General features: G+C 41.4%; 1 protein-coding gene and 1 long non-coding RNA gene across 2 annotated transcripts; both read left to right on the top strand.

Annotated features, from left to right (window-relative positions):
- The first annotated feature begins 3475 nt into the window (after positions 1 to 3475).
- LOC131428820 (uncharacterized) lies at positions 3476 to 8272 on the top strand. The gene is made up of 3 exons (XM_058592860.1): positions 3476 to 7828; positions 7903 to 8187; positions 8258 to 8272. The coding sequence occupies exons 1-3, from the start codon at positions 3476 to 3478 to the stop codon at positions 8270 to 8272; spliced, it is 4653 nt and encodes a 1550-aa protein (XP_058448843.1).
- A 2662-nt stretch (positions 8273 to 10934) lies between these two features.
- LOC131427603 (uncharacterized) lies at positions 10935 to 11615 on the top strand. Its single transcript, XR_009229292.1, has 3 exons — positions 10935 to 11069; positions 11134 to 11453; positions 11515 to 11615. It is a non-coding gene; the product is annotated as an uncharacterized LOC131427603 (long non-coding RNA).
- The last annotated feature ends 4493 nt before the right edge of the window (positions 11616 to 16108 follow it).

Below are 16108 nucleotides of genomic sequence, written 5' to 3'. Positions count from 1 at the left end.
ATATTTTATTGTGACGATTCATTTTCAAATATTTTGATGAAATCAGGCATCCCTGCAAGCAGCTGATCGGTGTTGACAAACGAGGGGAAACCAACTAGTAAAAAAACTTTTACATAACACAAGGGGCGTACAGATAGTAAATATTTCGCGCAGTACAATATAGGTGGAACTAGTGCATCACGAAAAATTATTTTTTTAAGAATTTACTCATACTGTCATGTCTGTTAGTCTGTGACTATATCGAGTGGTAATACAGCGTGACGGGACAGAAAATGACCGATACACAGGTATCAATAAAAGTGATCAATCAAAGTGATGGCATACATGATGGATGTAAACGAAGCGAATCGATTGATTACATGCAAAAATTTGACACTAAAACACTTCAGAGCATATATACCAAAATATCTCATAATGATCAAAGGAGTCATCAATGGAGTACCAGAAAGTCTCAGAGTAAGAATTACATGAAAATATGGAATGCAACACGGCAGTGACAGAAGTATTCCGTATGTCGAGATGGAAAGATGAGACTAGAATCCCATCGAGCAACATTGGAGTCGTTTTTAGAGGTAACAAGTTATCTACACAGGTAAAGTTATTCAGTGTTAGTATGAAGGTAAAACCGTACATTACAAAAACAGTTATGTGTCAACAATTTTTGAGATATGGACATATCGCAAAGAATTGCAAAGGCAAAATACGATGCAATAATTGCGGAGAAAATCGCGATGAAAGTGACTGTAATTAAGAAACTAAATGCGTCAACTGCAAGGGTAAGCATCGGGCAACAGATAACACCTGCCCAACAAAGGACCAACAAAACAGAATTAAGACGTTAATGACACACAGAAATCTTACTTATTTTGAAGCGCGACAGGAAACAAGCGTACCAACAAGCAATTCCTACAGTCTCCTGGAACATTCGGCAGAATTTACGACAATTCAGCAAAGTTACGCAGAAGCTCTGAAAAAGAAGAAGAGGGAATATAAATCGGATAGAATAAGCCAAATTTATAGTAAGAAAAAAGGAACAGATGAAGAACGAGAGAAGGAAGAACCGACAAAGAAAAGGAAAGTAACAGAATATAAAAGCCAGGAACAACTGTCAGAAACAATTACTCTAGAACGATATGGAGAGTTGAAAAAAAGATGGGAGGAAAAAATTAAAGAGATCGCGGAACAACGGGAGGCATTCAAACAAACAATAAACAATACATTCAGAAGCTTAAAGACAGCCGTCAGTCGCAATGATGAGTCCAGCTACAAAATGGTCCTCGAAGCAGTACATCTCTTGCGCATACTCTTGGATATACGAATCCAGATACCAGCCAGGAAATCAACAATGGTAGCAGCATTCAAAATACTCCAAAATAATATCCAAAGTTTAGGAAAGAACAAGACAGAACTATCACACGAACTACATACGCACAAATACGATGCGGCCATTCTGTCCGAAATATGGACAAACGAAAGCAATTATACGAAAATGACATTACCCAGCTCAAACATGTTCGAAACGATAGGAATCGAAATAAAAAATCCACATTTATACCTGATTTCAATCTACATAAGCCCAAGAATATCGATCTTCGACCTCAAAACAGGACTTGCCAATCTAGTCACGGAGACTAGCGGCATTTCCAAACTGTTCATAGGCGGAGACTTCAATGCACACAATGAAGCCTGGGGAAGCACCAGTAACAACAACAAAGGACGCAGTTCGTACCGAGCACTCAGCGCGATCGGTTCGTTTTTTCTTTCTCTCCGTCTCGTGCGTGCGTTGTATTATACTTCCCGTGAATTAACGAAATAGCAGCGTACAGTAAAACACAATTAACCTTTGTTGAGCACCGACTGCTCTTTATAACGTTAGAAAAAAAGCCGAATCCTATTCAAATAGGAGAAATTAGAGTCTCCTAAAGTCGCGTCCCCGTAGTGGGATCGTGCAACCACCATTTTGTAGCAACTCTAACCCCAAATGACGCTAGACAAAACTACACCAGACGGTGGCGGAGGACCGTCCCCATCACATAACCTACCAGCGTATCTAAACAGCGGTGATGTCATCGATACTCGAACGCTCCTACTGCGAGCAACTAACCTCCAGGGAGAAACAGAAAATCGCTTGCCATCTGACCCGTTCCTCATATATCAGTCCGTAAAAGCTGTACTACAACGGAACCCAAACGACGTACTATCCGCCGCTAAAGAGGGCAGAGGCAGTAGATACATACTAAGAACGAGCTCAAGAAAAGTATATGGAACCCTACTCGACATGAAGAGCCTAATAAACGGACAACCCGTAGAAATCATCCCTCACCCCACACTGGATGTGACACGTGGCATCATCTATGACCTAGACACTATGGGCATGACAGATGAACAAATGACAGAAAAATTGAGCGATCAAGACGTGATAGCGACTAGACGAATCACCAAAATGGTCGACGGTAAGGTCACCAACACACCCCTCACAGTTATCTCTTTCCCCGGATCATACCTGCCCAGCCACATATACATCGGCCTAGTACGCACCAGAGTCGAACCCTACTTCCCGCGACCTATGTTGTGTTACAACTGCGGCCGCTACGGCCACGGAAGTCGCTCTTGCAAACAACCAACGACATGTCTCAACTGCAGCGAAAGACACGACACCAACCGAGAAGAGCCATGTAAGGCAAATAGCAAGTGCATCAATTGTGGTGAAGGACACTCCACCCGGCACCGCAAATGTCCAACATACATCATGGAAGAAAAGGTCATAAAGGTGAAAATCTCGAACAACATCTCCTTCCCTGAAGCGAGAGCAATCGTGGAAAAAGAACACAGAACTACCAGCTACGCCAATGCCCTTGGGGATAGGTTGAATTCCAACTCTGACGACAAAGACAGAACAATAAGAGTACTCAGAGAAGAAATAAACAAGCTCCGGCAGAGCAACTCAAACCGTCAAAACGAAGACGCCAAAGACCGCGAAATTAGTTCTCTAAAATTGCAACTGGCAGAAGCTAGAGACAAATTCAACCAAGTCCTTGACGAGATGAAAATCCTGCGAATGGCTTTTACCGAAATCAGCCAACAGACCACCCAGCATAAAGGAACCAAAGTAACACAACAGATAGATGAAAAAACTAAACCCAACAGTCCTACGTCGAACCAAAAACCAACCGCCCTCCCAACTGCCATGGACACTGACGTTAACAACAGCAAGCAGCACAACGAACGCGACGACCAAACAGACCGAAGCCACTTGAAAGGAAAAAACACCAAAAGGGATCGAAAATCACGCAGCCCGAACCGAAAAATCCAGCGCGACGACTCAACAATCGAGAAACGAAGCCGATCACGTCTAAGCCGTGAACCAAAAGCCTCCACAACAACCACACGCACCAACTCAAGTGATGAAGGAGACTACTACGGAATACTAAGGGCAAACATCTCTGATTAAACGGAACAAACAATACAAAAGACGATGCACGATAGCAACCCAAATAAACTGAACTGCACTCCAACAAAACCACCCACACCAAGACACCAGAAGGAAGAAAAAGACACCATAAAACCGACAAGCACACCCACACCCGCGTCGACCCCGTCCGGAGACGTCCCGCCACCAGGCGATGCCCCTCCGGCGGCTGTTGACGTCGGGTACCTGGGTATCCCCCAGGCAAGTGTAACAAACAATTACAATATACCAACAAAAAGCTCCCCACATTTTTGTCTACCCCTGTCATTACCAACTAGCACATCATCGACCAGCCAGACGACGACCGACCATGTGGCCCTCTACTGTCCCCCAACGGCCGTTGAGGGAACAAGCAGAAGAACCGTTAGCCACGATAAAATAACACCACCAAAAACAATCATTCCACTCGGGAGTAACCAGCAACCATCACACACAAGACATTCAAGGGAAATCTCCGGCGTTCCGGACTCTCTCAGCGCCCCCGCGTGGCGGGGGGCCGAGGGAAAGACACCCGACTGCTTACTACCACACCTCCTAACCAAACCCTACGAAAACCAGACATCCAAAGCACCCACCGACAGCCACCGCGAACCCAGCCCGATACCTGGCTGCTCATGGTACAAACCTTACATCAGCAACATACAGAACGACGAGCAAACAAACTATGCACTCAACCACATCACTGACCAGCCAAATCGGAACACCCGCGAACCAGCCACGGACTACAAATCGGTAGAAGAAACATCGAACGGATCCAGAAAGCGCAACGAAAGGAGAAACCCGAACCTACCTCGGAACCATACCAAGCCATACATCAACACCAACAAAGGAAAAAACTCCCCTTCCAGCTCAAACTCCGACCGATCAACCTCATCACACACGCAAAAACACTGTACTCTGGCCGTGCAATGGAACATCAATGGCCTAAGGCCAAATCTAGGCGACTTACAGATGATGACATCACGCATCGACCCCCTATACCTTGCCATTCAAGAAACCCACCTAAGAGACACCGACCCATCTCCATGGTTGAGCAACCGATACCTATGGGACCTCAAGAGTGGAGCAAACATTTATCAGACCATCGGGCTTGGCATCCGGACCGACCTCCCCTCCGACCCGGTCACTCTAGATACCGACTTGATAGCATTAGCTCGGCGCGTTTCATACCCTACCCCATGCACCATCGTATCGATCTACATCCCTAAGGAGGTTAAAGATATGAAAGACAAACTAAAAAAACTCATCAACCAACTACCAAGCCCGTTCTTAATAATGGGTGACTTTAACGCCCACAACACGTTTTGGGGATCAAAACAGAGCTGCCATCGTGGTAAATGCATCCTAGAAGCTGCCGAAGAGACCGATTCAATTATCCTGAATGACGGAAACACCACTTTCCTACGCGGACGCGCTTCCTCCGCAATAGACATCACCATATGCTCAAACTCACTCGCGACTGCGTGCGGCTGGTCGGTCGCGCACGACAAGGGAAACAGTGATCACTTCCCAATCGAGATAACTTACAGTTGCACACCCCCATCCACCTCACGACCCAAACGATGGCTCTATGACCAGGCCGATTGGGCTTCCTACGAAGACAACGTTTCAGATATGCTGGATCGCGACCGTCAATACTCACCTGAGCAACTCTCCGAAATCATAGTCCGTGCGGCTGAAAGCAGCATACCTAAAACTAGTGGAACTCCGCCGCACCGTGCCGTCCACTGGTGGAATCCAGACGTGGAAAAAGTGCTAAAAGAAAGACGCAAAGCCCTCCGAACACTAAAAAGAACTGCCCCAATCAACCCTCACTGGGAGGAAAGATCCGCAGAATACAAAAAGCTCCGGAACCAAGCAAGGAAAGCTGTAGCAACCGCAAAATCTGACAGCTGGAACGAATTTTTGAACGGGATTAGTCCAGACACATCGACATCAGAAATGTGGCGAAGAGTAAACGCACTGAGCGGTAAAAGGAGACAAAACGGTTTCTCCCTCATGGCAAACGGGAATTTAATCGTTAATCCAATAGACATAGCCAACGAGATCGGCAAATACTTCGAAAGCCTCTCGTCTAACGAATCCCTTCCTAGCACTTTCATGAAGCAAAAAATAGAATCTGAAATCACCCCCACCTCATTCGTACCAAACTCGAGACAAGCATACAATCAACCCTTCTCGGCTACCGAACTAGCAGCCGCACTAGGAGCGGTACGCAGTAAATCAGCAGGCATCGATGACGTCAGCTACCCTTTACTCAAACATATGCCCCCAGTAGGAAAACGAGCACTATTAGATGCCTTCAATCGAATCTGGGAAGGCTCTCCCATACCGGATGCTTGGAAAATCGCGGTAGTAATCCCCATCCCCAAAAGATGCCAAGGAGTCAGATCTCCAAGTGACTTTCGTCCAATCAGCCTCTTACCTTGTTCCGCAAAAATCATGGAAAGACTCGTCAACCGCCGTCTGACTACCCTCCTTGAAAAACGTAACTTATTGGACCGCCGACAATTCGCATTCCGGAAGGGACTAGGTACCAACATCTACATGGGATGCCTGGGTAACTGCATCAACAAAGCACTAGCTGACGGCTCGCACATAGACATCGCAATTTTAGATATTGCCAAGGCCTACAATACTGTTTGGCGCGAAGGTGTCCTACGACAATTGCATCAGTGGGGAATCCGTGGGAATCACGGTCTCTTCCTCAAACAGTATCTTAACAAGCGAAACTTCAAAGTCAGGATTGGCGGGCACCTGTCCAGCCAATTTAATGAGGTCAACGGCGTACCGCAAGGCTCTGTACTGGCAGTCACGCTGTTCCTCATCAGCATGAACTCCATGTTCGCGACCCTACCCAAAGGCATACACATATTCGTCTACGCAGACGACATCCTACTAGTGTCTATCGGAAAAACAATTGCTCGCACAAGGATAAAACTACAGTCAGCAGTCAACGCCGTAGGCAAATGGGCCTGCTCGGTAGGATTCAACATCTCCGCACCAAAGTGTGTATATACACATTGCTGCGCATCACAGCACCGAGCTACGGATAGACCGATAAAACATAACGGAGCAAACATCCCTTTTAAAAAACAACCAATCATACTAGGGGTAACGATCGACCGGAAGCTAACCTTCAAGCCTCACTTTCAGAAGGTAAAAAAGGACTGCGAAAGCAGGAAAAGGCTGATGCGCACTATCACCTCACGTCACAAAAAATGCAACAGACAGACCGCTCTACGCATCTGTCAGGCCATCATACAAAGTCGGGTGTTCTACGGCATTGAACTAACCAGCAGCAACTGGATCGAATTAGTAAGCACACTATCCCCACTGTTCCATGGAGCGATTCGAATCGCTTCAAACTTACTCCCCAGTTCGCCCGCAGAAGCCACATGTATCGAAGCCGGCACCCTGCCCTTCCAATGGACCACAGCAGTAGCCATCGTTAGGCGAGCCCTAGGCTTCCTAGAAAAGACGTCAGGAAACGACTGCGTACTCCTACAAACGGCCAAGACCGTATACGAGAATTTCGCAGGAACCCGCCTTCCGAAACTAGCACGACTACTCAGAGTGACTGACCGTCCGTGGTTCGAACGCGGCCCAAATCTGGACATTAGTCTCTCCCACCTAATCAAAGTTGGAGATCCCCCAAGCACTAACTTAGAACGATACAACCGACTAGTCAATCGCAGGTATACCAACCACACCCGACTATACACAGACGGGTCTAAACTGGATGATAGCGTTGGAATCGGAGTCAGTGGTACCGAACCAGGTCTCGCACTCCGCCTCCCCCCATCATGCTCTATTTTTTCGGCGGAGGCTGAGGCAATCGTTATCGCCACTTTAAAAAAACCAGAAAACATACCCACCGTCATTTTCTCGGACTCTCTATCCGTAATCTCAGCTCTACAATCCGGAGAATCACGGCATCCCTACGTACAGCAAATCGAACAAAACTGCGATCCACTCACAACACTATGCTGGGTACCCGGCCATTGCGGCATACGCGGCAATGAAGATGCAGACCGTCTAGCCGCCTTGGGCCGACGATCGCGAACCTTCCACACCAAAAAAGTACCGGCATCCGATATCGCTAACTATTTCGAAAGAATAGCCACCGACCACTTCATAGCGCACTGGCGTAATCAACCTGGCCACACCCAGAAAATTAAGGGTTCACCTGACCGATGGGTCGATCGCAACAACAGAATCGAACAAAAAATACTATCACGCCTACGAGTGGGACACACCAGAACGACACACGCCCATACCATTTCCAAAGTCAGCCCCACCATCTGCGGAACCTGCAACACCAGATTAACAGTAGAACATATCCTAGTGAACTGCAGAGTATACGAAGACCTACGAGAAAAATTCAACTTTCCGAGCTCCATTCGTGAAATTCTGGCGAACGACCCAATCAGGGAACAGACACTACTCTCCTTCCTCAAGGAAGCCAACCTCCTCGAGTCCATATAACACAACAACTTCATCTTCAACAACATCCTGGCCCTCTGCCACATCCAGAACGGATGATGGAGAGGATTCAGGTGGCCACACCACCTGACACCAAGCAAACAAGCCTACCGACAACCGTACGCGAACGAATACCACCACCACCATCCATCGCGGGCCCTCCGCCACACCCGCAAGGGCTCGTGGGGAGGACTTCCGCGGCCCCAGCAGAACTAGGACCAACCAGCACTAGAGTACATAATGAGACATTGTTCATATTAGTATATTATGCTAGGCAAATACAATGTAGAATTTCCCCCACAGCCAGTCGGCGAATGACCTAAAATAGGTTAAAACCGAAATAAATAAATAATAATAATAATAACAACAAAGGAAACATAATATTAGACAGTATAACCAAATACAAATTATAATACGGAGTACTCCCGAGGGGGACGACAGATCTGGTTTTTTCAAATAAAATACAAAAAGTCAATGGAAAGCGAAAAAAACTACATCTATCCAAACATCTAGATCGATCCGTTTGAAAGCGTTTCTAACCGTGTAAAAGAAAGTCAAAGAACATATGATCTCTTAAAAAGTTTCTGTTACTGGTCTTGACATTCACTGAGTGTCAACATTGATTCGTCAGCAGGTTGGTAAAATGAAATTAGGGTTAAACAACATTGAAAATTTGTTTTCTTAGTAGCTGGGAGCATGAAGATGGAATATATTTCAATTTATTGTAGCCCTTTGAAGGTTTACTCAAAGATATCTCTGTCTGTGATATTAAACTGGTTTTATATTTTGTTAGATGCTAAGACTTGCAATTTTTATGTTTAAAAACGTTTTCCATTAATACTGAAGCCAAAACTGAATAAAGCTGTGTTTAATATGTTATTGAAAATCTTATAAAAAGGATAACAATTCATTTTTTTTACTTTAATACATATCAACAGCAAACTACATAACTGTTTACTTCACGATTTCCCTTCTAGCATATTTTGAAGGTTCGCAGACGTTGAGAAAAATCAGACAATGGAACGTCTCTACAAGAGAAACCCTACAGTGTACGATGTAGATGAAATTCGGAATAAACTTTTGGTTCGAGTTGAATATAGAAACTGTGGAAAATGACGCAGATATTCAACGAGAATGGCCAACATTCCAACAGGATATGGCAGATAATCCGGAGCATACGCTCTCGGTGTGTGGGTTAGCTATGCACCAGAATATAACAAAACTGATTTTACAGGACGATAGTTCACAACTCTCCGAACTGTCTGCATCTGGCATCTTCATGTGACATTTGCAACTTTCAGGTTTCATGGCCTATTACGATACATCATATCTCCATGATTATGTTTTTAACCAGCAAAAATCCAAGAAAAGACGATCGATCCATATTCAACCGTTACTATGTGTAGCAAAGAGAAGGAAAGTGTGCATAGTCGTATGCAGCGTGAAAAAGCCTAATCGAAGCGAAGTGCAGTTTTTTAGTGTCGTCCCCCTCGAGTACTCCGATGAATTTACGTGGACACATTTTTCGCTATGAGGTACACTGTCAGAGTGACGGTGTACCTTATTGAATTTTATATAAAACTGGCAACTCTGATGACTGAAAAATGATTCACCATAGAGACTGTTTATTATGCTCATAAACAACGGTTTTTAATTTTTCAAGATCGTGGATGATTTTTGCGATAAAATTTCCCAAAGATAAATTTGAAAAAGTTATAAAGTTTTATGAATTGGTTACATGTCTAGTGTTGATGTTCCGTTTATACGGATTTCGTGAGAACTTTATTTGAAATTGTTCTCAAGTGTAATTGTATTTCTATTGTTGTTGGGTACAGTTTTCTAATCAATGTAACAAGCACAGGAGGTGTTTGACCAAGTGTTTGACGCTCTATTTTCTCCTTCTCGATTTAGATCAATATCGAGTCGACACAGTTCAGTGAATGAACGCAAATATTTTTTCGCATTTTTTCAAATACCAAACTTATGAACACAATTATCCGGGTCAGTACCGAAACGAAACGGTTTTGTACAAATTTGAATACACTAGAATCGAAGCTATGTAAAGAAAAACAAATTGATTTATATTTTCGGGGTTTCTAAAACGTTTCAAGACAGCAATTTTTGACGAGGTTTGCTCGCAATTATTCTACTGGTCGAAGAGGTATCAAACCAAATACAAATACTGTTTAATACCGCCGTTTAGATCTTTGCGAACAAACGTTGGATTTCTGATATGATTCCACATTTGACCCGAAACCATTGCAAGTCAGAAAATGATCACCAGAAATCCCCACATTTGTTTATCGTACAAAAAGTCCAAGTTGTTATGTCGCAAGTACAAGTATCCTCCAACGAATGCGGTTAGCATCAGAACAGCCACCGTCGTTGAATAATTCGGAGGGCAAAATATTTGTATTTGAATATCTGTTCGCTTCTGTATCTATTTGTCGATCACTTCCGCCGAAATAGCTATTCGCTGAATATCCATAGTATCCGCCGGTTTCGGTTTTCCTTTTGAATTAACGCTGGCGCTGTATTCAATCGAAGCATTTGGAATACCTCAGATCCTTCGTCCAAATCGACCATGGCGAAAAACAGTTTATTCTCCTAAATAAAAACAAACAAATTAAATTCGTGTCGTAGCAACTACGGTCTTCCGTGATTTCGTTGCCAGATACTTTATATTTCTTCACGATTATTCTGTCAACTCCAAACAGTAAATTAGGCTAGGCTAACTTGCTCAATCTATGAACCAAACATTGGAGATGCGTTTGTATGGGACCTAGGGGTATTATTATTTGTATTTGGTATAACCGACGACACGACCAGGCACTCCAAACAAAAACCTGGAAAAAATGTGTTCGTGAGTGATTTACCGCCAGTTACCACAAATATAGCGACCCCTTGAAAATGATTAAAAAAATCTTCTTGCGCAACACTGTTTAAGTTGCTACGAACTAGTTACCAAGGAGTCCCATAGTAAATAAATAAACCACAATGTCAAAAAAAATCAGAACGATTTTCTCTAGCCAAACTTTTTCTGAGTTAGAACTAGTTATTTCTGAGTTTAAATTAGTTATTGCTGGAATACTTTGCGTGAAATATTTGTGAAAAGGTATTGGATCAGATTAAGTCAAGGATCAAAAGTCTTAATGTTGCATTATGACGAATCATTTTAGGACATCATATATGAAACCTGGTCAGGATAATAAGTGTCATGACATAATGCAAATTACAAACGCAGGAAGCTCAATTGATCCTCGAGATCTCGTGAGACAATTCACGAGAACCATACCCTCGAATCTTCTACCCGGGAAAACATGTCGGGAAGCAATATGGCTCATTGAGGACTGCAATTGACCGAGAAAGTGATGAAGAATTGGCTACAAATGCGATACGGTTCGAGCAATTGCAATAATTGCAAATTGCTCGGACTTATTTATTTAGAAATGATGGTTTGATCTATCGTTTCCGGAAGATTTTAGAGTTTCATCACACAGTAAGTAGTTTGAAAGTAACCTTTTTCGATCGGATTGAACTTATTTTAATCCGAATTACAGAATGATCCTTCCAAGTCGGGGCACCGGATCCAAGTTCAACAAATGATTATGTAGATTAACGGAGATATTTCGGCCACTAATAAAAGCTCTGTGTTATAAAATTGAAATACATCGATTCCCGGAAAGACTTCTTCATTCATAAACATATTGGCCCTTATTACCGTTCTCACTTTTACTTTCACATTCACTTCACTTACATGTCACTTTACTTGATTTTCCTTATTACCAGTATCACGCATAGTGAAGTGATTATTGTAATGGAAAAAACTTATTTTTTCAACAAAATGTTGGTGGCGTGATGTTCATAATGACATCAAGTGCATCCAAGTAATTACTTTTGTCTCTGAAGCGACTTCCGTAATAAAGATTTACATTCACTTCATTCGATTTTCACCGTGAAGTGATACCGGTAACAAGGGCCATTAGATACATATCAACCAAAAACATTCCCGTAACCCTGTTTTTGAAACAGCAAGATTAAATCAACTATATGCCCCATGATTTTTTTCGTAATTTTTAGCGATTCAAAACTGGTTTCATATGATTATTTTGTTTGATTTGAATCTACGAATTAGATCGAAATTTTCACTTGAAGATACCGCAAAGATGCTCGCACAATTCAGTATCTGTTCAAATATGTCCAGAGAGTAAGTCAGAGCAGCATTAATAATAAATCGATTATACACCCTGATTTTGAATAAGGCATATTGACTTTTCGATGGATTTTGCTAGCGTTATTAGGAATAGATTTTAGAATAAGAGCGAATATTTTTGTTTGGAAAAGTTTCTGATATTCGAAAGTTGCGAACCTCGGTATGGTATAAGTAGATCTGATAAATTATGCCCAACTCCTCTAGTAAACATAAATACTACGAATATTCTCTTAATAAGGGCCGTCGTGAACTCTGATTGGTTCCTTATTCAAATTTAAACCCATGTTGATCTTGAAAAACATAACAGTGTGGCTTCGAGAACCGGTGCAAAAAAACTGCATGATCATCAAACGAATGGTATTCTGTAGAGATGGGAGAGCTGCTTGGTAGCAGAACAACTTTCGCTGTTGAAAATATTTAGATTTAATTTTTCTCTTTCAACTGCTGTGAAAAGATTAAGGTAAATAAATGTAACTACGGTAACGGTAGGTGTTATTTGAAAAACATCAGTTTTTTAGGCTGAGTTGCCAGTTTCATACATTTTTCGAACAATTTCGTTTTGACATTACGAGTTACTGAGGGGTAGTTAAATTTGCGATACAGTTTTTAATAGCGAGTGGCAGGTCGTGTCGTCGGTATAACTCCTTTACAACTTCTGATAATGAACAACGGAGCAAAAAAAACAGGCCTACAAACTTATCCCACAGACCAAGCGCCATAGATCTGTCACTTTGCAGCCCCGCACTGTTCATTAATTCCCATTGGAAAGTGCTGGACTACACCTTAGGAGGTTCGGGACACCTTGTCATACAAATCAATTTGGAAGATGTCATAACTGAAAAGAAAGAGTAAAGTATAATTACAACAAGGTAAATAAAGAAATTAGAGAAATCAACTATACCGAATTCGAAATCCAGTTATATTAAAAAAAATTAATCCTAAATTTCTTAGAGAAAAGAAAAAGCTAATGAAAGAAAAATTGGCGGAGATTACTAAATACATAGACCCAAGGAATTCTAAGGCAAACTGGAAATTGGTTAAGAATTTAAAAAATAGACATGACAATAAACCAAAAAACAATATCGTATTGGCAACAAAAACTGTAGCACAACAGTTCTTAGAAAACAACTTTAATACAACACAAACAGACCACGTACAACGAACTTTTAATAACGCAGATGAAACAGAAAATCTTATAACACTAGACAGCTTTAACACATTCCTACAGAAAAAGAAAATAACACTCAGCACCGGGAACAGATAAAATTACATATAGCATGCTCAGACAATTAAACACGAATACAAAAGAGAATTAAACTCGTACTACAAAACTGGACACTTACCCAGTTGTTTAAAAGAAGTGAGGATTATTCCAATACTTAAACCCGGACGACACCCTGAAGATAACTCCTCCTACAGACCTATATCAATGCTAGCAACACTTACAAAAGCAATAAACGGGATCATCCTGACAAAAATGAAAAAGCATATAGATGAAAATCAATTACTACCGAAACTGTCATTTGGATTTCAATCAGATAAATCCACGGAAGATTGCTTAGAACTAGCTAATAGCACCATTATGGAAGGAAAACGAAAAGCACTAGTATGCATTGGAATATTTTTCGATTTTTCTAATGCCTTCGATACAGTGTCACTAGAAAAACTGCTAACAACGTAGGAAGATATGAAATTCCCCATAAACATAACGCGGTGCATAGAAAGCTTTCTATATAATCGCAAATTATGTGTGCAGACAGATGACGGTATAGTGCAAATAACCACATCCAACGGATTACCACAGGGAGACGTTTTATCACCCATGTTGTTTAACTTATACACGGCAAAATTACACGATGAAAAACAAACAGGAGTTGTAACTATACAATTCGCAGACGATTTTTTGAAAATAGTTAAAGGAAAAACCTACGAGGAGGCGACGAAAAAAGCACAAGAGGTAATCAACTGCTTTGCAACTACAACTGAACGATACAAAAACAAAGGCAATATTATTTACACCTAAAAACATGGATCTGAAACTTCAAATAGATGGAACATCCATCGAAACAGTACTGTACTACAAATACCTAGGCATATACATGGATAAAAATCTTACATATGGAACATATATAAGGACCATGAAACGAAAAATAATAGATCGACAAAATATGCTAAAAATCATTGGAAGCATAAAAAAGGGAGCCACCCCGATTGTTATGAAGGAATTTCACACAGCTCTGTATGAAAATTATATCCTATATGGATCATCGGTATAGGCAGAACATCGAAGAAATACCAAAATATGTTAGAAGTATCTAATAGGCAATGTCAAAGAATTGCGACCGGTTGCACAAAAACAACAGCAATAAATACACTAGCGGCTCTGAGTAATGAGAAACCACTACACTTGATACGGGAATACCACACAAAAAAGAGGATCGTGAATTGATCGTGTAACATATCCTCAGACAAGATCCCATTGCTAATCAACTTATGAAATTAACCGCATCAGATGAAACATCACAAAAAGAACATTACACATATATGGAAAACGTGTTCACCGAAAACGTAGAACACTTGCTGAACGTTTATTGTAATCGCAAAAACAGCGTAAAAGAAAACGAAATTGAAATCGAAACAATGGTGAACGGAATCACACAATCGAAACAAAATCTGCCAACAACGATATTCAGAAAAATGACAAAAGATATGATATACAACAAGTATGTACACTACGACCACGTATACACCGACGCATCGCGTACAGATATTATATTAGAAGGAAATAACGTGGAAATCAGTTTGAAACTAGAATACAATTGCAGCATAATGACTGTGAAAATTCTAGCGATATGGATGGCTACTTCGAAATAAACTACTCCGGCACGACGCGTACTGAAACTTTCAAAATCAATTGCAATTAAAAACTAACAACTGGTATAAAAGCATCGCACTTGAAGACGGGAAAGGTCTTAAATTCTTCGAAATTATGGAGAATTTTCCAGAGAAAATGTGGTATACAAATAAGCAACTGAACGGAGAAGAAATAAGACTTCTAAATCGAGTTATATCAGGGCACGATTACTCAAACTGTTGGCTAGCTAAGTTACGAATCAATAAATCCGAAGATTGCGACCTATGTGGTGAGCCAGATACAACTGAACATTCGCTTCTGTGGTGTATCAAATACACACATATACGGAACCATTTCGATTGGGAAACATACCGAAGTCTACAAGATGTAATAGGAAACTTTGATGAGAACAATTTAAAAGGCATACTGAAATTCATTAAAATGTAAAATTAACACCATAATGAAACTACATACCGTCAGCACGCACGAAAATTACCAGAGGGCAGACAGTGGCGGATATGAGGCTACGATCCTCAAGCCAAAAACAGGAAAATACAACAACAACAGCAACAACAGAGATGCCATTTATACAGATTTATCTGTATTATACATACATGTATTTTACATACGCATACAGAATACAGATTTGATACAGATTTTCTAAATTTTATACGGATTTCCCAAGAAGCAAAAAAAAGGTTTTTCGCATGAGCAATCTATTACTACTTGAATGCAGTGACGAGAAGCAAAGTCTTGGCATTACATTCCTTTTGTGGAATTTGACCTTTCTGTTCCAACAGATAGATGAAAAAATTATTGCTCATTGAAATTTAATTTTATTAGTGAATACAGATAAATGCAGATTTTTTATACAGAGTAGAGTGACTATAATCAGAGTGGCGACAGCTGTTCGTTTGGAATGACAGCTACCAGTTCCAAACGAGCGAACGACCTGTCAATTCAATGTAAAGCTAATGGAATGTTTTTTATTGTTGCCAGCATTACGGATGACATGTCGTCACTCTGGTTATAGGCACTCTAATACAGAGTAATACAGATTTTTATGAAAAAGTCTGGCATCTCTGGT

Source organism: Malaya genurostris, chromosome 2 (genome assembly GCF_030247185.1).
Source record: "Malaya genurostris strain Urasoe2022 chromosome 2, Malgen_1.1, whole genome shotgun sequence".
NCBI lineage: Eukaryota > Metazoa > Arthropoda > Insecta > Diptera > Culicidae > Malaya > Malaya genurostris.
The sequence above is the reverse complement of the archived record's forward strand: the minus strand, read 5'-3'. Positions and strand labels throughout refer to the sequence as shown.